We start from the raw sequence: 26,581 nt of genomic DNA, 5'->3' as shown, positions 1-26,581 counted from the left end.
TGGAGAGAAAAGCCTCAGCCCTCAAAGCAAGTGGGAGATGTTTCCCATGCTTACAGGGGGGTGTATTCCTCCCCCTGCATCAGCCCCTATCCGTTGCCACCGAGCCCCTCAGCCGGCCAATAGGGTTAGCTGGCAGGCGGAGCCTGGCTGCCTTTGAGCAGCTGCTGCTTCCTGTCCTGTTTTGATGGGATCAGACAAAAAGACGATGGGGCTCCATCGCGCGGAGCAGATGGCTGCCCTCCTCTTTGCTCCGCTCCGAGCCCGCTTCGAGTTTACATTGCTGCTCCGCCCACTTTTGCTTCTGGCTCCGCCCACCACTGACATGTGACTGTCCCCGGGATAGGTGAGACTGCTGATCCCTTATTTTCAAATCCAAAACTTGACAGCTATGGCTGTGGGGCAGGAGAATGTGGGGCCTGTGGAAGAGTCCTGTGGGAGAGATAGAGAGGCCCGGGCACCTTCATTTCAGTTTTAATTTGCATACCACCTTTTTACATTACTATACGCAAAGCCGTTTACAAAACCAAAATACAGTCATACCTCGTGTTGCGAATGCTCCATGTTGAGTACATTCGGGTTGCGTACTCTGCAAACCTGGAAGTGAAACCCGGAGCGCGGACGCTTCTGTGCATGTCCATGCATGCGCAGAAGCACGACCTCGCGCAATCTCACAAGATCTCGCATTTTCGCGCATGCGCGAAAGCGCCGCCAGGGTTGAGCACTGTTCGGGGTGCAAACGGCACCCCGGAACAAATTAAGTGCGCAACCTGAGGTAGCAGTGTATACATTTTTTTGCATTTAGCTCTTGGGCCTCGTGAGCCCCAGGTAGCAACCCTGCATTGGGATTTCTCCTCAAAATTTATTACGCCCCAGGTATAAGCAGTTATAGGATCTGTTATAAGAACTCTAAGGTCCCAAATATAAAATAAACGTTCATAAATGTACAAGGCAAACACATATGTAAGTACATAAACCACATGTCTTAAATAGTACAGGAGAGCAATCCTGAAGCCATTTTGACTCTCCCAAACCATTTTCTTTTGCTTACCTGTCTTAAGGGCATATTTGTGCATGAATAGGGTGAGCCTGTGATCTGGTTTCAGGAATTAAAGTATTTACCATCACAAAAGAATGGCCAGGCTGCCCAGGTAAAGCAATCAGTGACCATTAACCAGTGCTTTTTTTCTTTAAAAAAATGTTTAGGGGTACTCTCATTTTCCTACTCATATTGAAATACTGCCCCTCAATTAGGCCAAACTTAGATTCACAAAATGTTTAGGGGTATGCGTACCCCTGCATTCCTCCAGAAGAAAAGCACTGTCATTAACAGATATCCTGGCAAACAGGATTTCTGCTGTAGACCATCCCCTTCTGTGATGTATGTATGTTTTGGGGGTGGTCTTGAGCTACAGGGTGGGCAATTTCAAAAGTCTATATAAGGGCTTGCGCACCATTGTTCTGGGTTCCTCCTCCCTCCTGTGTGTGGTGAGTGGGGACCCTGTTGGAACAGTTGAATAAAGATCAGTCTTACTGTTGTTGTTGTTCAGTCATTCAGTCGTGTCCGACTCTTCGTGACCCCATGGACCAGAGCACGCCAGGCACACCTATCCTTCACTGCCTCTCGCAGTTTGGCCAAACTCATGTTAGTAGCTTCGAGAACACTGTCCAGCCATCTCGTCCTCTGTCGTCCCCTTCTCCTTGTGCCCTCCATCTTTCCCAACATCAGGGTCTTTTCCAGGGAGTCTTCTCTTCTCATGAGGTGGCCAAAGTACTGAAGCCAAAGTACTTCTCAATATTCTCTGGTTGGCCTCTGTTATTTTCTCCTTCCGATAGGGAACCCACTTAAGGACTCCATACGGGCTCTTGGATACCCACCCCATAAGGGAAAAGGAGCAATTTCTTTCTATAACAAATCGCAGAATCGTAGAAATGGACAGGACACCGAGAGTCATCTAGTCCAACCCCCTGCAATGCAGGGATCCCACCCACAACACTCTGGATGGGCTCGAACCACAAACAGTCAGATGCACTGACCCACCACCACCACCACAATTCCTTCATGAAAGCAGCGGGAAAGAACTGTAAGCTCATATACTGCCCCAAATTTTGTCACTTTACTCCCACATTCTTTCATGGAATTAAAAAAAAACAAACCACATGGAGATGAGCGCTAAAAATGCACTATATATTGCATTAGTTTTCTGGGAGCAGCTCTTGAGTCGTGTGAAAGCTCATATATATATAATGCAGAAATTAGCAGTTAGAGAAACATTGGGGAATAAATTGCCGTGTGAATAAAGCCAGGGTAACTTTTTATTTTTATTTTGCTTCCCAGTTCCCCAAACACTAGGAACCTCCAGGCAGCATTTAGGGTAAGTTGTACTTGGAGAGAGAGGAGTGCTGGACTTTTACAGTGGCTTTGGGATCTTGTATTTACAGTATTTATATGCTGAGCAGACTTGTGGAAGGGTGCAGGGACAAGCACACAGGCCTGCTGTGCAAATCTCAAAGCGACATCAGGGCTCTATAAAATTTGCCAACAAAACACTGCATCTCCCAAGGAACCCCTAAATTTTGCAGGATTTGTGAGACCGCACACTGGAAGATATGCATGCATCGATTGTCGAAGAGCACACTGAAATAAAACAGGGATAAAACAGCCACGCGTGAGTCTGCACAGAAGTCCTATCCCTCAGTGCAGCAAGATACAGAGAAGTCCCTCCAGTGAAGTCTTCAAGCTCTCAGTCCCAAACTATTAGTCAGGCAGTCAACCCAACTTGTCTCTGTCAGGAGTCTCCTTCCCTCTCTGGACCAGTACGGGATGATAAATCAGATTGCAATAATCCATACATGATGGTATCGCAAGTCCAAGTAATCTCTTCCATTTCTGCAAAATGCACACGTCTGGTTGTCCCCTGTGTAACTAGTTGCAGCTTTCACGTGTTTCTCACTCTGTGCAAAACAGAGAGCACAAATTTTGAGGGGGTGTGTGGTTTTTGTAGGGGTGGCTGGCATCACGTTTAATGCCCCCTTTCCCCCCTGACGCCACGGGGATTACTTTTGACTTAAGCAAAAGTGGGGAGCCTGTATCTTCCAACTGGCGGATGGTGAGGCATGAATACCGAGGGGAAACATCCGCCAGCCCTCAAAGCGCTGTGAAAACAGTTAGCAGTGCTGGAAAAACACACTCACCACCCTGGCCTTTGCCAGCCACACCCAGCACCCGGCCCCTCCAGAGCCCAGATGGGCCGGGACAAGCCTGTCCCCTAGTGGCTGCATGCAAAACTGACAATGGACATACAAATGTGTGCATACTTTGATTTATCATGTACCTCAGGAGTAGGGAATCGTAGAATCATAGACTTGGAAGAGTTGTAAGGGGTCACGAGAGTCATCTAGTCCAGCCCCAGCCCCACATTTTCTCCTCACCCCTAAAGAAAAACACTATATTTCTCCAAACGCATAAAACATAAAGACCAACCCTCCTCCCCTTTCCCCACTGTCAGTAGCCACTGAGAGCCCTCTCCTCCTCCGTGAATTTGTCCAATCCTCTTTGAAACCCAACCAAGTTGGTGGCCATCACTGTCTCCTGTGGCAGGGAGTTCCACTGTTCCAACATTCACATTCAATCGTCGTCCAGGTCGGAGCTCCAGCGTTATGAGAGAGGGAGGAAAACTCTCCTCCATCCACTTTCTCCACCCCATGCATAATTCCATGCACTTCTACGCATGCCATTTCTTACCCGCCTTCTCCCTCTAAATGCCGCGTCGCTTTCCTCAGGGAGAAAGGGCAAGCCCCCCTCCCCATCCCAAGTAACTCAGCGACCTCCCCGCTCTGCCTGCATACATTCCCCGAGTCCACTGGGGGTAATAAATAAACAGATGATACTGCAACTCCTATTAATTAATGGCGGCTGCTGGGATAGCTCATTCAGTAGAACACGAGACTTTTCTATGTCAGGGTTGTGGGTTCGAGTTCTGCTTTGGGCAAAAGATTCCTGCGTTAGGATCATAGAAGAGTGGGAAGGGACGCGAGGGTCATCTAGTTCACACACACATACACGAACCCGACATGCAAGGGGTTGGGCTGGATGACCCCCGTGGGGCTCCGTACAACTCTACAATTGATGATGATGATGATGGGAGGACGGCGCCTTTAAATTTCATACCGGAAGTTGGACTCACCTGCCCTTCTCCACTCCCCGCCCTCTCTCTTCCTATCGCGGGCGCCTCTCCCAAAATGGGCGCCGGCGCCGGAAGTTGCCTGTTCTCACTTCCTGTTTCGCGCATAAGGAAGCGACGCCGGCGCCCTGCGCGTCCGACTCGCACTTTCTCGTGGCCCAAGATGGCGGCGGCGGCTCCTGTTGGTGCTGCTTCTCCTCCTCCTCCCGAGGCGGCCTTCCTGGGCTTCGGCCCCAACTCGCGCGACCCGGGCAGGCTCCCTTCGCGGCGGGCGGGGGGCCTGGGCCCCAGGAACCGCAAGAAGGGCTGGAAGCGGTGGCGGGGGCCGGAGGCCAAGCTCGGCCGGGACCTGGGAGACTGGCTGGAAGAGAACGCGGCCGAGCTGAGGCAGTTGGGGTGAGCCTGGGCCCGAATCTCCTCTGCGGGGGGGGGGGGGTTGCGGTCGAAGCGTGGAGCCTCCAGGTTCAGGGGCAGGCTATATCGTCCCCCAAGAGGGCTGGGGGACCCTCACCATACCCGGCGGGGGCGAGCCTGGTTCGCCTCTGAAGGTGCCTCTGGCCGTGACCCTGCAGGGCTCCTGTTGGAATGGGCTGACAAACCGCCCCCAGCTGGATCAGGACCCAAGGGCCCGCCTCGCCCAGCACCCTGTTCTCACGGGGACAGCCAGATACTGTAGATAGATGCCCACAAGCTCTTCTTCTTTGGCGATCCCTTGCAGCCGAGTAAGATTGTCTCCCGTGAACACGGTCTTGACGGTCTTGAACACGTGTATCTGAAGAAGTGTGCATGCACACGAAAGCTCATACCAGCAACTAACTCAGTTGGTCTCTAAGGTGCTACTAGAAAGAATTTTCGAACGGTCTTGACAGTGAGTCTGTAAGTGACTGTGGAGGCCAATTCTGGATCCACATTTCCTTCCACAGTGGGGACATTGGTTTCCGGGCGGGAGTCGATCAAGGTGAGGGTTTGCCAAGTATGCCTTCCTCTTAGCACATTTCTCCCTTGCGTCTTGAGTTCGAGTGTCTTCAAAGCCCACGACACCCTTGGTAAAGGCTGTTCTCCAGTTGGAGCACTCACAGGCCAGTGTTTCCCAGTTGTCAGTCTTTATACTACATTTTTAAAGATTTGCCATCAGACAGTCTCTAAATCCCTTTTGTTGACCACCAAGAAAATTCCAAACTTAAAAATAGAAAGCAATAATGCTGGTGGAATCCTCCCCACTGGTGATTCCCAGCTTTTGGTATTCAGGGGCTCAATGGAGGGAGAACATGGGTGTCATGGCCACTGATAGCCTTGTGCTGTGTGAGTTTCCAGCACTCTTTTTCTTTTACAGCCATGTAGGTTGGTGCTGGTAAAGGAAAAATAGGGGTGGTTGCTGCCCAACTACCCAAGGGACTGAGTCCCCAAAGTCCATGATCGGACAGATGGAGGCAGGATGCAATGAAAGCAAGGCAGATCTCTTTCCTTTTCTGTTGCAACAGAGTTCCCATCCCTCCTAGCAAGGAGGCAAGAGAGACCCAAAACATCTCTTTTAAGGGTTTCCATTCTGGCATGGGAAAGGACATCCTCCTCCTCTACAAATAGGCAGAAATTACATCACACATAAGGTGGGGTTACTGTGGCTCAGGCAGGCCAAGGTATGATGTTCCTGAGGATTTAGCAAGTTTTGCATAGTTCCAGACACAGTTTACACAAAACATTAGCATTTGATAAGACGGGATGCCAGTCACACATCCCTCAATGCAGAGCATCTGGGCAAGCAAGCAGTGACAATACAAAGGAGGTTCATAGATATAGGAGAGGAATCCCTTCAGGAACTTCCCCTGATTGCTGTCTGCCTATGTTTTCTCAGGCAAGGGAGATTAAGGAGGCAAAGGAAATATTTAGTGCCTTCAGGAGAGCGAAGTTGGCTTTTGGATTGCTCTCCTATACTATTTTAGACATGTGGTTTATATACTTATGAATGTTGTGTTTACCTTGTGCAATTATCAACATTCTATATTTGAGACCTTAGAATGCCCATCCCTCCGTCTTGTGGAAGTGAATTCTGCTGATTAGCTTTTTAAAAAATTAGTTTTATATACCGCCTTTTATCATGAGATCTCAGCTATGTGTTGTGTGATGCAGTTCTTCACTTGTCCTGAATCTCCCACCTATCAGGCTTCATTGGATTGACCCCATAGGGTTCTAGTATTACAAGAGGTAGCAGAAACAACCTCTCTATCCACATTTCCCACGTGTGGTTTCATGCAACTTTCTTGTGCATGAAAGGAGAGGTTGAAGATAAAATAAGCAGAAAGGGGTGCTGAAGGACTGATAGTTCTGGGAGGAGTCAGTTGCAGAAGTGCGGGGAGATAATTACTAGGGAGTACACGGTGATGCACCCACAGTTATGGGGCACTGGTGTGCAGCAGACATTATGGGCTGGGGTAGAACCCAACCCCTCTCCGGGAGGCCAAACCTGTGAGAGGAAATGTTTTGTTGGTGCAAATAGCCAGTGTGGGTGCAGATCTTGAGGGCATTGTGGAGTGGCCTGAGATTTGGATAATAATTAATAACTTGGATTTGGATAATAATAAATAATTATTTATTGTTGCATTATTTATATATATGCCACCCGAGGGGCTCACGGTAATGTACGTGGTTATCCCCCCCCCCATTTTGTACTCACAACAACAACAACCCTGTGAGATAGGTTAGAATGAGAGATGGTGACTGGCCCAAGGTTACCCATTGGTCTTCATGACACAAGTGGAGATTCAAACCTTGACCTCCCAGGTCCTAGTCCGGGGGTCGGCAACGTTTTTTGAGGCTGGTCCGGTCCACTCCCCAGCAGACCTCTTGGTGGGCCGGGAGCGTGTGTGCCCATGCGTGCACACATGCTATTTCCGGTGCACTTCCGTGGTGGAGGAGCGCCCATGCGCATGCGGCCACACTATTTCCGGTGCTCTTTCGACCCGGAAGTCGGTCCCCGCGGCAAGAAAAAAATTGTGCCACGAAAAAAAGCACGGAATCCCCACACCGATCCACGGAACGGCTGTGGGCCAGTTCCAGGAAGCTCATGGGCCGCAACTGGCCCATGGGCCTTAGGTTGCCAACCTCTGTCCTACTCCATCAATAAACACTATACCACACTGGCTCTCAGTGTTGTTACGATGCAGGAGCAGAATGGTAGCTGTTGGCTGGATATCTGGGGCCTGGAGAATAGTCCTGCTGTAGTGGTCCAAATTTATTTTTCCCTTCTCTTCAGGGGACCTGTGTCAGAGAAGCCCAACGAAACCCTCTTCTTCGTAGACACTGGCGTTCAAGAAAAAGGTAAGAGGCTGCAATGAACGAGAAGAGTCAACTTGGGTCGTGAATACTAGAGAAATCGGAGCCTGGATCAAAGTGTTCCCATTGCATGCAGGATATGCCACCTCCTGGAGTGGGACTCGCGACTCCTACTCTCAACTTACTTCATCATGCTGTTTGTTGGTTGTCCCTCTCTGACGAATCCTTGGCTTGCATTTTCCTTCCAGGCCGAAAACAGAAGTGTAGCAAAGAGAAGCCGTTGAAGATCGACTTGATCCTGCAGCCGGATTCCAAAGTGCCTCCACCTAAAGAGTAAGTCTTCTTCTGGGTTGTGCAGAGCAAACTGTAGGAAACCCCGTTGCCTGTCTGGTGCTCCTGATACCCCACCACCACCACCTTAGCCCTGAGCCTTTGAGCTTTAGGGAGACAATTAGAGGCAAGAGAGGGAGGGTGCGGCCAGGCAGGATAAGTTGTAAATTTCGGAGCTCCAGCACTAACTTGCATCGCATCCAGCAGACGGCCCTTCGCATGGTCTCTTTACACAACTTGGTTCACTGAACTACTTTGCAGCCTTTTTCTTAATCCACATATGACCATACTGCAGGTACTCCTCCAGGAATAGAAATTCACTGTAATAATTTCCTTCCATTCTGTTGCCTGTCAGATTCTCAGGGAAGTGTGAGTGTTTCTCTCCTACTTTTTGACCTTTTCAGTATTGGGAATTTTTCAGTATTTCTCCTCCCCACAAAGTTTAGTTCAGCCGCTCTTTCATCGTATGACTTAGACTCTTTAGGATGCACTCCTTACAGCTCTGTGGCTTCCTTTCCAGCTGGTCATTGTCCTCCTTCGAACTGCCATTCTCTTTAGGTAGCTTGCCTCCCCAAAATCCCATGGGCTTCAGAGGAGTAGGCCGTGTTCTTGCTGCCATGAGATTCAAGGTGCTGCTGCTACAGTATCAGGAAGTAAAGTGAGGGAGCAACTAGAGGGTTTTTCGAGTTGCTGTGTATGATTCAGGAAGTGGGGCAAAGGGCGGGTTCGGGTCCTCTCGAAAATAAGCTGCCTTGTGCAGTATCAGACAGTATTTACCCATTTACCTTGGAATTGTCACCATCGGCTGACATCGGTCCTGCTTGACCAAGAACTTGTCTTTATTCTCCTCAGCATCCTCGCCCACCAGGTTCCCAACGGCAAGAAGCTAAAGAGGAAGCAGCGGCTTTGGGAGAAGTTGGCGGAGAAAGGGGTGGTGCCGCGGAAAGAGCGCCTCCTTCAGGAGAGGTTGCAGAAACCCCCGGCGGTGAAAGCTGCAGAAGCAGGCAGTGGCATCGATCCTTCCAGGGCGTTCTATGACATGTGGTCAGACTCAAGTAAGTCGAGGCGGCAGTCAGGTGCAATAATTCTATCCCTCCCTAGCTCTAAAAAGAGGGAGGAGTCTTGCGAGTTACAGTTAGGTGGGTGGGACTTGAGAGTTCCCCTGCTGCTACCCCACCCCCCTTTATAAACAGGTGTGGTAGAGTAGAGGTTACGTCCTTTTGGAAGGTCCAGCAGGTGAGCATAGCCTCATGCTTTGGTTATAAGTCAGCGGTTAGCAAGCCAGTTTTCATGGGATATTGGGCCTGAATGGCATTCCAGGTCTCCTGAAGGGTAAAAGTTGAAAAGGTAAATAACCCCTGGACGGTTAAGTCCAGTCAAAGGCGACTATGGGGTTGCCGTGCTCATCTTGCTTCAAGCCGAGGGAGCCGGCGTTTGTCCACAGACAGCTTTCTGAGTCGTGGCAAGCATGGCTAAACCACTTCTGGTGCAACGGGACACCATGACAGAAGCCGGAGCGCACGGAAGCACCGTTTACCTTCCCGCTGCAGCGGTACCTGTTTATCTACTTGCACTGGTGTGCTTTTGAAGTGCTATGTTGGCAGAAACTGGGACAGAGCATGGTCTCATGGATTTGAACCACCAACCTTCTGATTGGCAAGCCCAAGAAGCTCAGTGGTTTAGGCCACAGCACCACCCATATCCTGAAGGTCATTCTATGTGGCCCAGCATCTCACGTAAAACATAACCTAAACTACAGGCCAGTTCCTTTGCATGCAGCATTTGCATGTATCTGGAGGGAAGCTCTAGTGGCATGTGGGGGCGTTGGTGTCCAGCTAATACAACAGGATGTTGGTCTGTGTGGAACCCTATATGGAGGCAGGCTACTTTTGCCCCCCAGCATCTCAAATACGTTTGCCCTAGAGATGAAGGACAAAGTTGTGTCACCCTTCCACATATCTAGTTGTCCCTGGTTGCATTGCCACAGCTGACGGGTGGCTGAGAACACCCCAGAGTAGTTGCTTTTCCTGGAAGCATTTGAGAGTCGTGCAAGGAACGGCTAGTGCATTTTGCAGCAGGTTGTCCTCTCACCTGTAGCTCCTTGCTCTGCCGGTCCTGTTTTCTGCAGCTCATCTTTCCTGCTCCGCATCTGCGCTTCATGCCTCGCGGTGCCGTGAATGGCATGTGTGAAACCTCCTTGAGGAACCCAGCCACCTAATCTGACACTTCTTGAACCCAACTCCACTTTTGAACGATGCCATTAAAAAAGGGGGGGGGAGGAAACCACCCTGGCTGCCCTCTCAAGACTTTTGCAACCTGGTTGCTGGTGGAAGTTATGTTTTGTGGGTGGAATGTGTCTGGTTTGCAAGGACTAAACAGAGGCTTAAAGGCAGCGGTTTGAAATGTCATCTCATGCTTGGTGTGATGCAGGTGAGCTGCCACCTGCTGTGCCATCTATTCGCTTCTTACTTGTGCAGGTTGATGTAGGTGTGCCTGTTACCTAGATGGCCATCCTTTGTGGTCTTGGGGTGTGTGTGTGTGAAGTTTGTGTCTCTTCTGTGGACATGCGCTGTGCATTCCCGGCTCCCCAACACGTGGTTGAATCTCTTTATCTCTAGAAGACGTACCTGTAATCACATGCGTCTATCGGCTTCCTGGTTTTGTCTTTATCCCCTCCGCCTTTTCTATGTTACAAGCTGTGTACCTGTTCCAGCTTTTAATCTCTTCAGTTGGGAGGGGAAGGAAGTCAGTGTGGCCTCTGGATTCTATCTAGGTCATGGCCCAGTGTCATTCTAGCTTTCTCCAGGAGAGGTCAGCACTCATACAGCGACATGTTGAAAAGGATCCTTTTTAGCAACCCAGGGAAATGTTTTGGGGGTGGAATCTCTGCTGCATCTCTTTTTTCCTCTGTCTTTTTTTTTTTAAATAAATCCTGGCTGTTTTAAGAATTTTTTATAATCTTAAAAGTTACGAGGGCTTCCGGTAGTTAGAGGAGAGATGCTGAGAGCTATTCGTCTTGAGTTCTTTTTCCAGCTTTGGCTGGGAAGAGGCGGGGAGCCGAAGAGAGCACAAGCTGGTCTCTGGGACTCTCGTTCTGTGACCCGGAGACTGAAAAGGGCAGGCCGATGGCAGAGGGAAGCATCTGCTGGGTTGGCTCCCTAAGCAGACGTACCCAGTTGGCCAGGCTGGCCCTGTGGGATTTCCCCTTGCAGGGAATCCCTCCCACATGCTCTGCGTGTTGCTTCCAGCGGGAGTTGCCTGGCACTTCTGGCTCAGTGAACAAGGTGGTGGGCGGTGATTGGCATTTCTCTCCATCCCGGCTGACACTCATTCCAGCAGGTTTAAGCAGCTACAGTCCTCCCTCTCTCCCCCTCCCCTACCTTCAGGTGCCTGTTGTGTTTATCCTTCCCGGCTGCTGCTGCTGCTGCTGCCGCCTTCTCCTCTCTTCCTGACCCTCTCCACCCCCTCCATCTGCTTGTGGTCAAAGGTTCAGGGCTAATATAAGTGCTTCAGAGTACAAAATGACCTCCCTCCAGGCCACTGTCCGATTCCCGTGGGTGGCTGGAACGTGCCTGCCCACCCACACTTTCCGGCCAGGGTGGAAACTGTTGCCAAAGCAGACGTACCCCATATGTGTGCTGATGGGGGGAGAATTGAGTGGCTGCAGCCCCAGAGGCTGCATCTCACACTTCATTCAGAAGAAGCAGAAGCTCAGGCTCGATTGCTGGCCTTGTGACACAACTTTCTTTCTCCTCCTCTCCTTTTTTTGTCTTCCCAGACCCGCTGGACAAAGCCCTGGCTGGGAAGGATACCTGGTTCCTGGAGCAGACCAAAAAACAGCCCGTGAAGGTACACAGGGGGGGCCTTCACTTTTGAGCAGGGGTGGTTGCGTGGGGAGCCGGGGGGCCGCTTCAGCCTCTCTTTCCCTTTATCTCTCCTTAGCGCCCGGAGCGTCTGCAGAAGGCTCGATCTCAGCTGCCAGCCGTGGAGGTCATTCCCCCAGGAGGGTCATACAACCCCAGTTTCGAAGCCCACCAGGTATCTGCAAGCCTTTCCACCTGTGGGGATGCGGCTGCGGCACTGCTAGGGATTGGGAAAGGAGCCATGGTTAATGGGATGGGGCATAGGCAACGGAGGCGCCAGGGGAACACATCACACTTTTTTGAAGTGGGGGTGGGGTACCGTTTTCAATTCAAGGGCCACATTTCCTCATCAGCGAGCTTCCAGGGGCCACGTGCCAGTGGCAGGCGGGGCTAGAGTCAGATTTGGACAGCGCAGAAGTTGTGACTCTCAGCTATGCGCAGCAGGCTAGATTCAGTTAGAGGTCTCTGTGCACATACACACATTTTTTTTAATCTGTTTTATTACATTGATAAATCACCTTCGCCTTCCAAGGAGCTCAAGGTGGGTTAGGCTAAGAGGTGGTGACTGATGCCAAGGTCACCCAGCGTTAGTTTCATGGCTGAGTGGGGGATTCGAACCCTGGCCTCTCCTAGGTCATAGTCCCAGCACTCTAATCATTATGCCACACTGGCTCAGCCAGCCAGGCAAATGCGTGATATCGCAGTTTAATAAAGCATTGCAGCCAGGGAACAGCACCCAGGGAGGGTGTGGAGCAGGGCTGGCGAGGGACGTAGCTTGAGAAGGATCCTGAGGGCCAGATGAAGAGGGCCGAAGGGCCACATTTAGGCCTGACTTGGAAGAGAGCGTTCTGGGATGAGTGAAGCAGTCCCTTACGCATGACAACCGAGGTCCCACAAGCGATCGCTAGGCCGGTTCCTCCTCTGCTCACGCCCCTCCCTCCCCCGTTGCAGGCCCTCCTCCTCCAAGCCCACGAAGTTGAGCTGAAGAGGCAGAAGGCAGCGGAGCGATTGGAGCGTCAACTGAAGTTCCCCACAGTGGATGAGGCCCCCACCGAGGTGAGCATTGGACCCTGCAGAAGGGAGTTCCACCGCTGAGACTATTGGAGAATTGACCCGCGCCCTTGCTGGCATTCTGACCTTGTTCTTGGGAGGTGGAGGGAGGGGTGGACAAAAACAATAGCAGGAGGAACAGAGGTGCTACCATTGGACCAGAGGGTGGTATCAAGTAAAGACTTGGTCAGGATATCCTGGGGCAGGCTTCCCCAACCTGGTGCAACTCCAGATGTTGGACATGGACTCCAGTCAACCCCAGACCATTGGAGTCCCAACGGTGACGTTCTGGAAGTTGCCAGGTTGGGGGGGAGGCTGTCCTGGGTTTTTTCTGGGCTCTCAAGGAAGCAGCAGTGTGTCCTGTTTGTGGAAAGAGTGCAGAGGGCCGTGTCTTGGATAGAGTCAGTCAGGCTCTCCTGTCCGTTACCTTCTCCTTAGAGCACATCATTATGGCACCCTTTCCATGTTTGCCAGGGGTGACGGTCCTTTGCCGCTTTAGTGAAGGCCCATAAAATGACAATGGCTCGTCTAGGCCGGGGCTTTTCAAGCTTTCAGTCTCAAGGAATACACTTCCTACATTTTTATCCCTGCTAAGTTGCACCTGTGCATTACAGGAGGAGATTCTTGGGGTTGGTAGAGGGAGCAGTTTTCAGGGCAAGCAGCAGCTGCAGCTGCCCAACCTGAAAGGACAGTTTGCAGAAGCTGCCTTTTCATGGGCACTTTCCAGCTGCTGCTGCTGATCTTCCGGAGATGCCCCGGATAAACTTCCCAGGGACGCAGTGTGAGAATTACAGGTTTAGGTAAACACATTGACAGTTCAGGTGCTGCATGACAAGATCACAATTTGTCACTTCCTGGGTTTTTAGTGCTTTTTAGTAGGTGTGAACCTGGAGGGGTGAGCTGTGGTGTCACAGCCTGTGCTTATGGAGTCATTGTGCTTATGGAAATGAAAAGTTGCCACTCGGTGGCTCTCAGCCCCTCCTCGCTGAATCCTCTTTTGCTGAGGACCAGGAAAGGGTAACGTGGCCGCTTCACCCGTGGTTAGCACCCCTCTCCCGCTAGAAGCGAGCCAGTTTCCTCACTTGGCCTGAGGAGAACGTATATTTAGCCTCCTAATAGGCCTTAACCCTACAGCGCTGTATCAGTTTAAAGGGATGTGCCGGCCTCTGAGAAGCTGTAAATAATCCTGCCCAGAGGTGCCAGGGCCTGGCGCTGAGCAGCAGCAGCCTCCCACCAAACGGCAAAAGCCCCCATGCCTAGGGAAGGAGCCAAGAACCAGCCTAAGGCTTGAAAGAGCCATGCAAGGTCCTGTGTCCTGGGTCTTTCTGTATGTCAAATTTAAATGTAGCCGAGGACTTTTTGGAGTCAAGAGACTCCCTTCAATATGAATGCGTTGATATGAGGTATGCGCTTTTCCCATTTTGGGCGCCATGCCTTGGCAGTGATCAGCCTTCAGCTTAATCATTGCCAGTGGGGTTTGGGCAAGACATGCTGGAGAAACCAAGCCAGATCCAAGGTTCTTGGGTTGAAATACAAAGCCCTGGTCAGCGTGGCTCCAGGATAAGGGCCCCAGAGCCATTGTATCCCTGCTCAGTCGCTGAAATCCAGAGGAGCATTGCGACTGTATTACTAATTATTAACTGCTTAGATGATGGCGATGCTGCTGCGGGGAGGTCAGAGGGAACCTCAGCATCCCAGTAGCCTGGGTTGTATCCAAGGTTAGTTATACTCAAAGTAAACCCATTGAAAGTGAGGGGGGTTATTGGATTGTTTTGGTTTTACCATTTATTCCGTATTCTCATTTTGTGTTTTTCTGTTGTGAACTGCCCTGGGATCTTCGGATGTAGGCCGGTATTTAATAAATAACAAAGCAGTAATAAATTGTTAGCTGCCCTTCCAGGTAGAGAGGCCTGATTGGCCTCCACTAGAAATCAGCCATATAGCATTGCTAGGCCCTTGTAAAGGAACACTCTCCCAGCAAAGATTTTGCTCTCTTTTTGACCTTTAGGTATCTGTCACGAGACCTGTTCGTGCCAACAGGCCTTTTGTAGCTGTTCAATTTTAATTTTTTTAAATGATTACCTGCCTTGTTCTTTATTTTGTGTTTCAGTGTTGGACACCGATATTTTACGATATGGCTTATGCTTCTACAGTCGTACCTCGTGTTGCGTTTGCTGCGGGTTGTGAACGCGGCAACCCGGAAGTTGGTTTTGCCGTGCGCAGAAGCGTCTGTGCAGTCTGCGCATGCTCCGCACAGGTCGCGCATGCGCAGAAGCACAACATCATGCTTCGGTGCATGCGCGAAAGCTCCACTCAGGTTGCGGACTCTTCGGGGTGCAAACGGCACCTCGGAATGGATCATGTCCGCAACCCGAGGTACCACTGTATAGGTAAATGAAATAAAACCGCATGAGGTGCGCTGAACCCTGTCCTGCTCTACTGGCCCCTTTCAAATATATCAATGTGCAAGCAGAAGGTGTCATGCAGAGGGAAACGGGAAATAGCTTTTTTGCCTTTGCAACGGCCTGCTTCTCCCTAAGAGAGTTGGCACATCCTTTGAGGACAGTTACAGGTGGGTAGCCGTGTTAGTCTGCCATAGTCGAAACAAAATAGAAAATTCTTTCCAGTAGCACCTTAGAGACCAACTGAGTTTGTTCTTGGTATGAGCGAGTATGAACTCAGTTGGTCTCTAAGGTGCTACTGGAAAGAATTTTCTATTTTGTTTCGCCTTTGAAGACAGTTGATCATTGCTACCAGACGTTGGAGAGAAGACGCAGTCCAGGCAGGGTGTGTGGTGTTTCTCTTCATCCTTGACCCATTCCTAATGATGCAGCTTACCTCCGCGCTTGCAGGAGACGGTGTTCCAGGAGCAGTGCGAGGGCCTCTTGGAGGAGGAGTCGGACGGCGAAGGGAAGCAGGAGAGCCCGTCAGAACCTCAGGAGGGAGAGTCGCAGGCGGACGCCGCTCCTCCACCTCGTCTGCCCCGAGCGGTGGCAAGAGAAAAGAAAACAGAGCGGCAGCGGAAGAAGGAGAAGGAGGCCAAGCGGAAGGTGGGTTTGCCCTCGGTCTTGTGCAGAGCTTACACACAGCCCCAGATTTGTGGTTGTGCCTGAGCCCCTCCCTTACATCCTAGAATCATAGAGTTGTAGTCTTGGAAGGGTCCCTAGAGTCATCTGGTCCAACCGCCCTCCTGAAACGCAAGAATTGCAGCTAAAGAATTCCATACAGATGGTCATCCAACCTCTGTTTAAAAAGTGAGGTTCCCCCTTACGTTCTGAGGTAGTCCGTCCTGCTGTGGAATAGCTCTTTCCCTCAAAGTTCTTCCTGACGTTTAGTCGGGAATCTCCCTTCGTGTCGTTTGAATCCATTGCTTTGGGTCCTACCCCCATTGGGCAGCAGGAAACAAGCTTGCTCCACCTTCCATGTGGCAGCCCCTCGGGTACAGTCGTGCCTTGGAAGTCGAACAGAATCCGTTGCGGAAGTCTGTTCGACTTCCAAAATGTTTGGAAACCAAGGCGCGGCTTCTGATTGGCTGCAGGAAGCTCCTGCAACCAATTGGAAGCCCCGTCGGACATTCGGCTTCCAAAAGAACATTCGCAAACCAGAACAGTCACTTCCGGGTTTGCAGCATTCGGGAGCCAAAACGTTTGAGAACTTGGTTGTTCAAATACCCAGTTCCTTGCACCTTCCATCTTGAATCAAGTTCAGCCAAGGATTCAGGCATGTTGTTTTTTCTAGAGCAGGGGCCCTCCAGGGGATGATTGGACTCCCAGCTCCCCATTAGCCCAAGGCAGTGTGTACAATGGTAAGGGGATGTAGCCCCAACAGAAGGCCAAGGGTCCCCTGTCCCTGTTGTGGAACGTGTCTTGAAAAAATGGTTCGTTGGTTGAAAAACTTAAAAATTGCATATGTAGAATATCAAGAGGGGGGGATTCCAGTTGTGGTCCCCCCAAAAAAATTATGCACCTGGGTCTTTGTGTGACGTTTTCTTGGTCATATCTGGGTCATTGCCTTTGGAGCCATGGGTTGATTTGCACCAGGACTTTGGCCTGGGACTCCCTTTCAGATACTGTGATGGATTGAAGGAGGGTGGACCTCTTTCCCTCATATTCACAAGAATAAATGCTTTATTCTTAATGTTCCTTATTAAAGAAATTAACACTCCTTCGTAAGACCTTGTCCGAAAGACTGGTATTAGCCTTCCCCAGCTCCTACGTGGGACTGAAAAGATAAGCTTGCCTTTGGTCAACCGCTGTTCTCAGACTGTGCATGCCATACATTTGAAACACAGGTGTGGCCTTCTGCAATGGATCCTGGGAACTGAGCCATGCGCAGAGGCGGCATTTGAACTGGGGGCACCTTCCCTCACAGCTCAGACTCTCTTCAGCACTATGCTACAATAACTGTTGTTGTTGTTGTTGTTGTTGTTGTTACTATTACTAATATTTCTATTCCATCCTTCATCTGAGGATCACAGGGTGGTTTACAATATAAAAACACAAAAATACATAGCACGGCAACAAACAGTAACAATAACACACACACACACACACACACCCAGTTTAAAAGGCCACAGATAGTTTAATTAGCCAAAGGCTAATTACTGCTGAGTTACTATAGCCTCCCCCGCCTCTGAGATGTGGGTGTGGGCTGTTTCTCTGTTCTCTTGTCCCTGGAAGTGAATCTCGCTATAAGCACAGCCTCAAAACGGGCTCATGGTTGCATGGGGCATGGCAGGTTCCCACAAGGCCTCTGGTGAACAGGGCTGTCCGTGCGCACCTTGATCCTGCTGGAGCACAGAAAACCTACAAAAACAGAATAGCTAGAGCAGGGGTGGCCAGCTCCCAAGAGAATGCGATCTCACAGAGTTAAAAACTGGCAGTGATCTACCCCCTTTTGCGGGGTTCGGGTCAAAGTTATTTAGCTTTTTTAGGGAGGAGGAAAGCCCCATTTTTTAGGCGTTCAGGTAAAAGTTGCTGTGGTTCTTTAGGAAGGAAAACCCTTTTTGGGGGGGTTCGGGTCCAAGTTGTTGAGCTTTTTATAGGGGAGCAAAAGTTGTTGAGGGGAGCCAGTGATCTACCACAGATGTCCAGTGATCTACCAGTAGATCACGATCTACCTGTTGGACGTGCCTGAGCTAGAGGATTCGGCTTCCTCAGTACCTCCCTTTCCTGTAAAACTGAACACGACGTTTCTGGCCCCGATGGTTATGTGCTTGAAAGAATCTTGACATTTCTTTACTGAAGTCTCAGAAACCAGTGGGAAGTAGCTTGGTAAAAAGCAGGGGGATTTTCTCCCGTGCATAGCTGCTTCCTCCTCTTAAGCTGAAAATAAAATAAAATAAGAGTGTACTCAGAGGAGTCAAACCTCCATAGCGCATATAGACTGTACGATCCAGCTTTATGTTTGGTGCAAAATGATAGTTGTTCTAGTGCAGGGATGCACAGACCAGTCGCCCTGTGAGTGCGTAAAATGCCTTTTTGTTTTTCCCCTCTCTGTGTGTTTTTCTACAAACGCCCGTACTCCTTCCTGTGCAGGCACCAAAGCCCCTGCCACAGCCTTGCTCCCTGAGCTGCCCTTGAGAAGCCGTGGCAATCGGGGCTGCCTTCTGGGCCGCCTGCCAGAGCGAGCCTGATTATCCTCTCCACTGATGATGCTGCGGCTCGCGAACACGCGGCCATCTGGCCGAGCCTGGCGCCTGCCATCTGCTCCCTGCAGGAGCTCCGCGGGAGCAGGGAGGCCGCCATGCCTCTCTGCTGAGAGAGAGAGAGAGAGTAGAGATCCAGCGATCCTGCGCTGGCAAGAGGGAAGGGGTTTGCCCTCGGCTACAGAGCGCACCGTGGACAGCAAGGGGCAAAAGCGAGGAGGGAAGCCATTCTCTCCAGAGCTGCTGCCTCATCCTCTCTCTCTCTTTTCCCCCTCTGCACACAGAAAACCCGGGAAGCGCTTGAGAAGGCGGCCCGGCTCCGGCGGCAGGAAGTGTTCCAGCTGCGCTCCATCCGGCTGCAGGTGAAGCGGAGGGAGGCGGAGCTGATCCGCCGGAAACGAGAGCGGGAGGCCAAGCGGAAGGCAGAAGAAAACAAGCCCAAGAGGCTGGGCAAGCTCAAGTAAGAGCCTGTTGAGGGGGACACAAGGCTGGGAGGAGGAGGAGGAGGAGGAGGAGGAGGAGGAGGAGGAGGAGGAGCTTGGCTAAGAGATGCCATTGATAATGACCCCATTCTCTCCACCCCTGCCAGGAAGGGAGCTCCGAAGCAGAAGGCCTGGTCCCTTGTCTCACACTTCTCAGCAGTGCTAGAAACTCGGGATACATTAGCTAGGTGCCAAATGGCTCCTTAAACCAAGGTTCAAGGAATGTCTTGTTGCCATTTTGGGGCTGGGCTGCAAGTCTTAATTTTCAAAGGATTCACCGACTGCGATCCGTTCTCAGTTAAACATCTGGGCAGTTCAGAGGACCACCTTGAGCTTTGAGAACTTTAAAGAAGACTGATCCAGGGACAGTCCACATATATATTGGCCCGTTCCGACCTCTCTTTCTGTACAGTGACTGCCCCTGCTCAGAAGAAGCGTCTTTCGTATCCTGAAATTCATCCTGAGTGCAGATGAATTATAACGGATAGAATTCCACAGGGTGGTGGGGTGTTAGTGTGTGAAAATGGGCGTCTTCGCTTGGTCGCAAGCAGCCAGTAGCCAGAGTGTGCCTGACTAATTTCGGACACTTCTCCTCAGCAGCCCCCTTTTGTTTCCCCCTCTTGCGTGGCAGGTATGAAGATCCTGACCTGGATGTGCAGCTGAGCACTGAGCTGGCAGAGTCCTTGAGGACGTTGAAGGTGAGCATTGGCAGGACGGGCAAGAGGCTGTATTCCATCAAGCGTTCAGAGTTCCCTTGGTCTCCCATTGCTGCCGCCTCTTTGTTCTCTCTGCGCCGCCTTCTTGGGGTTGGTACAACCCTCGCCGCCCGCTTTCAAGCCAGCCCTTTTCAGAACGCAGCTTTCTAATTAGGCCGCCCACTCCGAAGATGGGCAGCCCGGCCTTGCTGGCGTTTGGAGGGGCTGCTGAGCGGAGTTAAGAGAGCCCCTTTGGAGTTGAGGGGTGGTCCGTTCCTCTCCAGGGGCCTCTGCGCTGTGCCCCCCACCTGCCTGCCCATGCCTGCATTTTTCCTTCCCTTGGCGTCCGATGATGAGACCCATCCTTGCGCTCGGAGAATTTGCAGCAGTGCTTGCTGGGAATGTGAAGTTCCCCAGGGGCTCCCTGGCCCTGCCGAGCAGGTGAGGACTGGGGAGCTGAGGTGCCCAAGGAAGAGTCTCCTTTCTTCTCTCTCTCTTCTCCCCCCCCCTTCCCAATTTGGAAGAGTTCCCCTGTGTCTGGGTACTGCATGACCAACAGACTTCGAAAACAGCCTCTCTAATGGTGTCCTCTCCAGAGTTGCTTACTGGCAGCGTTTGTGCCCCCTCTCTGGACCAGCTTGGGTCAGGGATACCCACAAATTAATTCTGGGATGTTGAGCTCTCAAACTCCTCTCCCCTCCACACGATTTGGACCAGTGGCTCACAAACATTTTTTGGGTCGCTGCACCCTTGCTTCCATAAACGCATCCCCAGTGGCTCCTATAAAAAAGCCCTTTTTTGCAGCATAGCAGTTTGTGCAGCCTACTAAGGAGTTGCAGGCATGGAATTGTCGAGTTGGAAAGGGACCCCGAGGGTCATCCAGTCCAACCCCAGTCCCTGCATTGCAGGGGTCTCAACTAAGTCATACACAACAGGTGGCCATCTAACCTCGAACAAAAGAATAAAATTCAAAACAGTATCAATCAATTGCACATTTATTCAAAATCCAGTTGCAACAATTTAGTTCAATTATTTCTGCAAAACTGGTGAACTTGATCCTGTGGTGCCATTTTTTTCCAAAGTCACTTACACTTCCTGCCGCCACCCCCCTTGCCTCTTAATGCCCCCCCCCCCCCGGGGCCAGCAGAGCCCACTAAGGGGACACCTGCTCTGGACAGTGCTGCCTTCCTATTCCTGTTGGAGTTGCAGGTAGGTAGCTGTGTTGGTCTGCCATAGTCAAAACAAAATAAAAAAATTCTTTCCAGTAGCACCTTAGAGACCAACTAAGTTTGTTCTTGGTATGAGCTTTTGTGTGCATGCATCGTGTGTGTATCTGAAGAAGTGTGCATGCACACGAAAGCTCATACCAAGAACAAACTTAGTTGGTTTCTAAGGTGCTACTGGAAGGAATTTTTTTATTTTTTATTTTGTTCTTCCTGTTGGGTGTGACCTTCACCTTCCTACATCAGCTGACTACCATGGAGGGAGGAGGTGCTGCATAGAAATCCCAGGATGTTCTCCAGCATCAAAATTAACATGCTAGATGGTTCTTTCTGCATTTGACTGAGATGCCACAGAGGGATTTCATGTCAGTAGAGAGGCTGAGCTTCTGGCTTCTGTGGCCAGTAGCCCGAGAGAGAGTCCTGTTCTGCCTGTGTGTTGACTCCCCTTTCTCTTGAAAAAACCTGATCAGCTGAAGTAGCCACCTCTAGCCATGCATGGTAGCAGGGTATTCCAGAGGTCTGTGGTGTGAAGAATTAACTTCCTTTGGCATTTGTATTGCCTTTGTTGCCTCTTAGTTGTGGGGGGCACATGTTGGGAGGTCTGTGCTCCTGGCCCCCATCGGAGGCCTTGTCTGCTTGCCCCTATTTCACAATGTCCTTTCAGCATCCCTGCGATTGGCGAGCTGCTTTGGGGTTGCAGCTTCTCCAGCGCCAGCCAATGAGCTTCGAGGCCGAGAAGGCTTTGGAGGAGGGTCTTCTCTCCTCCCCCCCTTGCCGAATGCTCCTTTCCCTCCCTCCCAGCTCCTCACACCTCCCCCCTCACAGGCAAAACTCCCAGAGCTCATGCAAAACACCTCCATCCCAGGGAGCAGGAAGTCACCTAATGAATGTACGTGAGGAGTTGATGTTGTGCGAAGAGTTGCGCTCCCGACACCTGCAGTGTCTCTGCTGGAGGTGTTGGTGCAAAGAGGGGAGGGCTTCGTACAGCTGTTCCCCCCCCCTTTTCTTCGCTGCAAGGAACACTGCTGAGACTCAACTTTCTGGTGCAAAAGGGAAATTCTCCAGCCGATTGTGTTGTCGGAAACGGTTATGATTTCCAGGAGACCCGACGTGGGGAATCTCTGGCTCTCCGGATAACACACGAGGGCCAACTCTCAGCCCCAGCGATCAGGGCTGGGGAAGATGGGAGTTTGAGCTCAAGAACATCTGTAGAGCCGCAGACACCTCCCCAGAACCAGTCTCTGCGTTTGACTGTTACGGGCAAACTTAGAATCTTAGAGTTGGAAGAGACCACAAGGGCCATCCAGTCCAACCCCCTGCCAAGCAGGAAACACCATCAAAGCATTCCTTGAATGTTTGTGGATTTGGGTTTTTTAAATCCCCAACTGTGTGATTAATTTTAGGTTGCGTGTAAGAGAAGGTGGGGTGTTTTGTTCAAGGCAAACAAACCTTTTCCCACATTGGCAATGGGTTTTGGGGGAAAGAGGTGTTCTGAACCTCAGGCCCAAAGCAGGGCTCATGCGAATGGTTGGGCGCAGGGATACCAAAGACATCAAAAACACGAGTGATCTGTTCTAGCGCTTTGTTAAAGAAAGGTGCAAATCGGCCTGCCAGTTCTCCTAGCCTTTGCAAAAGCAGGGAGACTGCTTGTCTGCGCCCAAGCAAACAGTCACACATCCTTTATACACAAAGCAGCAAACGTCACTTTGGCCCGGACTTCCCATCGCTTCACCTGCCCAGAAGACTGCATAGGTGGCAAATAGCCAAGCATTATCCCTTTCTGGTCTCAGAGCCCAGCACCCCAAGCTCATACATAAGGATAGCATCAGAGCAAGTGAATATAAACATATATATGAGCTCGTTGCTGCTGCAACAACAACTACCAATTCATTGTGGGGTTATCTTGACTACCAAGATGGCGCTTGCAGAGCTTCCGGAACAGCTCGCCTTTGGTTCAGCATTTGAGGGCATCAAGGCACAGTTACCTCTCTTCGCCTTCTCCCCCTTCTCTGACAACCTGGATGTTATGCCTTGAGAACCAGTGAATCCGGTCGTTGGCTGAATTTCCCCGAAGAGTAGCCTGATCAAGACTGCATGGCACATAAACGGGGACTTGGCTAGGAGGGCTCTCCTGCCACAGCAAGCCCAGACTCGGGATACCGCAGGTCTCTTTGTGCTTAACATGAACCCAGATCTCTGTCACAAGTTCTGTTTCTGCTTCTTCCTCCAGCCCGAAGGCAGTATCCTGAAGGACCGGTTCAAGAGCCTACAGAAACGGAACCTCCTAGAGCCCAGGGAACGTGCAAAGTGAGTGGGATGGCAGCGCTGGCAGGCAGCGTTCCTTTCCTAAATGACAGTCGGGGTTACTTGATTTATGTTTCTTAACTAGTCTCTGACTGGAAGAAGGCAAGGCAGGGTCAGCAACTCCTGCAGAGAGATGGGGGTCAGCCTGCTCTGTTTGGTTCTTTAGGCCGCAGGGAGTCTTTCACTGGAAATACTTGCTGGGCAGCCATCGGTCCAGGGATGCTGTGGTCGCATCCTGCATTGTACATCCATCACGGAGCTGGAGGGGAGGAAGTGAGATGACCTTCCAACTCTGTAATCCTGAATCTCTTGTTTCTTTATCCGAGTGGTTTAGCAGCTCTCTGATGCCACAGTGGCGTTCCCAGATTCAGGTATTAATGCAGTAAATTGCCCACGGGGGGTGGGGAACTCCCTACACCTGTTGCTGGCTGTGGCCTGTTTAAACTATGGGATATCGTGGGATTATCCACGCTTGCTTAAACCTCTGATAAGACTTGCACGTTCTAGAGAGGAAGCTGAGATTTCAGTGAGCTGAGAGAATTGGCAAGGTCAGGGAGTCTCCTCTTGCTCCTCTCATTCATACAATAGAAGCAGCAGCAGGATAATGCTGGTGTCTGTCTCTCTTCCTCCATAGAACTGTGCCCCCCCCAGCAAAGATTCTTTCTTATTCATTCATTCAGTTTATACACTGCCCTACACCCGGAGGTCTCAGGGCCATTATGTCGTTGTGAAAACCCTGGGAATTCTGTGTGGGTGTGGAATAGCCTTTCCCAACTCCATGTCCACCAGCTTGGCTGTGCTGGCTTGCGGCCGATGTGGGGGGTTGTAATCCGAAACATTGGAAGGCAGCTACTTGCGGAGAGGGCAGGGGTGGGGCCGATGTGTAGACCAGGGGTGGCCAACTCCCAAGAGACTGTGATCTACTCACAAAGCTAAAAACAGGCAGTGATCTACCCCATTTTGGGGGGTTCAGGTTGTTGAGCCTTTTTTAGGGAGGAAAGCCTGTTATTTAGGGGTTCAAGTCAAAGTTGTTGAGCTTCTTTGAGGGGAGCCAGTGATCTACCAGTAGATCACAACCTTCCTGTTGGACGTGCCTGATGTAGACCCTCTCGGCCGGTTCGCAAATGGGTGTCCAACACTTGGATTTCTGTGTGCGAAGTGGCAAATCAGAGAGCCTTTGATTCCGCTTCACAGCAGCTCAAAACACCATGCTGTTGTTTGACGGTGTTGCTTCACATCTTTAAGCGGTGAGTCACAAAGTGCAATAGACGCAGCTCTCCTGAGGACTTTTGGGGAAAACGTAATCTCTAAGCCTTGGTGCGGGAGGGAGGGAGGGAGAGAAACCTTTCAAGGGAGGTGGTGTGTGGCCTTTGGAGAGGAGATGTCTCTGCAGCCATGGCGGCTTGCCTCCCAGGTTTCTGTGCTTGGCTCTGGGCTGGTGTATTTAGTAGTTCCTCTCACTGAGGACTGTAAAGTCCCTAAACCTCTTGTGTCTTCCTTGCCAGGTTCAAGAGGAAATACCGCGTGAAGTACGTCGAAAAGCGAGCTTTCCGGGAGATCACGTAAGTAGTGGCAGTGCTTTGCCCGATAGTGACAGGCTAATCGGTTGCTCTTGCCCCCTGCGCCTCTAATCTTGCCCCACCGTCCTATTATTTATTACTTGGGTAAAGGTAAAGGGACCCCTGACCATTAGGTTGGCAGGAGCTAAGACCGAGCAACGGGAGCTCACCCATCGTGGGGATTCAAACCGCCGACCTTCTGATCAGCAAGCCCTAGGCTCCGTGGTTTAACCCACAGCGCCACCTTATACAGAAATGCTCAGTCTGCCCTGCTCAGACGCATCGTTACTCAGGTTGATAACAGTTAAAATCGCAGCATCAGCATCGCACAGCCCAGACAGGCATAGTGAATAGAAACGCCGTCTTCAGATAAAAACATCATCTGGCCAAGGCAAAAGCCTTCCAGAATAATATATATACGGTATATGAGGAGTGTGGGGACTCCTTGCAAGTATTAAGCAAAGCAGTTGGCACATAAGAGGGATATGTGCCCTTGTGTGCTAGCTTTCTCTTTGCGTGGAGTCATTTCCATATGGGGATGTTTGTGAGTGGCACCCCTACCTCTAGTTGTGGGGTGGTTGGGTCCATTCTGCCGCCGCCACCACCACCTTCCTGCCTCATTCTGTGGCCTGCCTCAGGTTTACAGTCTGCTAGCCAGGGTGTAGATGGGAGGAATCCTTAACAGGCATTTGAGTCTACTTGGGGGATCAGGCTGTTCTTCTGGGATTGGGGCAGGGGCTCCATCTCCTAGAAGCCCTTGGATCTCTGGCTAGCATAGGAATGCCCTTTTCCTTAGCCTCTGAAGCCACGGGGCAATTGACAGTGGAGTCCTTTCTAGGAGCCAGGGTGCACAATGCATCCGGTGGTCTATGGTGAGGGCCAAGCTGATCTTCCTTTCACTGCTGTGTTCTTCCTGCTTTTGCCCAGCTAAACAACCTTGATAACTCCATGCACAACATATGTGTGCCTCCACCCTAGAATCCTGGGAACTTTGGTTTGCCATGGGAATTGTAGCTCTGTGTGGGCAAACTACAGTTCCCATAATTCTTGGGCAGGGGGACGGATGTGCTCCAAGTGCATGGTGTGTACACAGCGCAAAGCAAGTCTCATCTTTGCTTGGTTCTTGTCCTCTAGCCTTTCTCTCGGACCCAGCTCAGCTGGTTTTAGCATCTCCCAGCTGGGCCCCTCTCTGCCTCTCAAGCTTACGCTGCTGCCTCTTCTTTTGAGAGAGATCCAGACGTCCACTCCTGGTTTTGCTTCTGACTCCCCCAAATTCATTACTGTTCTCTCTTCTCTCCCTCCCCATTCTGCAGGTTATAGAACGCAGATTACGCCAGAGCATCCCAGCAACTCACCGTTTCCCCATTCCTTCATTAAAATTCCATAAACGGCACTCAGATTGTACCTATTTTTTCTCTCTCTCTCCTCCCTCCCCACCCCATTTGTCTTGAGTGTGCAGACACAGGATGTCACCCTTCTTGACTCATTGTGGGAAGGGGCCCAATCAGTCACCTTAAGTCCATTGCTGGCTCACAAACAGGCAATCCTTCCTACTGTACTGTACTCTTTCTGCTCTTAAAAAAAAGGAAAAGGGAATCTTTGCCCTGCAAAAAGTTCCTCTGCATCCCATTTTCATCAGGCACTTCCAACAGCCATGTGCTGACTCTGCGCAACTTGGGTCTGCTTTTTGCCCAGTTTTGCAAGAGGAGGTGAGTGGACACTTGCCACCCCCACCGCAAGTCCTGCTCGGCTGTTGCCCCCTTTTTCCTGGTGTCTGAAGTTTTCAAAAAGCACTGCGCATAGCACGGAACCCTCAGCGGCTGCCAAGCTTAAGAAATGCAGGTGATATTAATACAAACTTCAGCAGCTGCACAAAGTCCTTTTTGGGCGTATTTGAGTCACGTTTGCTGAGCAGACCCATTGAAATCAGTAAGTTATTGAAGCCTGGTGATATTCAGTGTGCCCGCTCCGAGTGTC

The 26,581-nt window shown here is 50.9% G+C and overlaps 1 protein-coding gene across 1 annotated transcript; it reads left to right on the top strand.

Moving 5' to 3' along the window:
• The first annotated feature begins 4,329 nt into the window (after positions 1-4,329).
• On the top strand, positions 4,330-25,997 carry NOP53 (NOP53 ribosome biogenesis factor). Its single transcript, XM_033158414.1, has 13 exons — positions 4,330-4,577; positions 7,432-7,496; positions 7,700-7,784; positions 8,634-8,836; positions 11,560-11,630; positions 11,724-11,819; positions 12,596-12,700; positions 15,547-15,744; positions 18,626-18,801; positions 19,455-19,521; positions 22,972-23,048; positions 24,551-24,607; positions 25,918-25,997. The coding sequence occupies exons 1-13, from the start codon at positions 4,345-4,347 to the stop codon at positions 25,922-25,924; spliced, it is 1,440 nt and encodes a 479-aa protein (XP_033014305.1). The 5' UTR covers positions 4,330-4,344; the 3' UTR covers positions 25,925-25,997.
• The last annotated feature ends 584 nt before the right edge of the window (positions 25,998-26,581 follow it).

The sequence above is a fragment of the Lacerta agilis genome, chromosome 8, assembly GCF_009819535.1.
Source record: "Lacerta agilis isolate rLacAgi1 chromosome 8, rLacAgi1.pri, whole genome shotgun sequence".
NCBI classification, from domain to species: Eukaryota; Metazoa; Chordata; class Lepidosauria; order Squamata; family Lacertidae; genus Lacerta; species Lacerta agilis.
The sequence above is the reverse complement of the archived record's forward strand: the minus strand, read 5'-3'. Positions and strand labels throughout refer to the sequence as shown.

What these genes read in the sequence shown, in the direction of transcription:
- NOP53 (XM_033158414.1), top strand. Translation starts at nt 4,345, where the DNA reads ATGGCGGCGGCGGCTCCTGTTGGTGCTGCTTCTCCTCCTCCTCCCGAG. An exon ending in AAAGTGCCTCCACCTAAAGA is followed by an intron (nt 7,785 to 8,633) that starts GTAAGTCTTCTT and finishes TATTCTCCTCAG; the next exon opens with CATCCTCGCCCACCAGGTTC. An exon ending in CCAAAAAACAGCCCGTGAAG is followed by an intron (nt 11,631 to 11,723) that starts GTACACAGGGGG and finishes ATCTCTCCTTAG; the next exon opens with CGCCCGGAGCGTCTGCAGAA.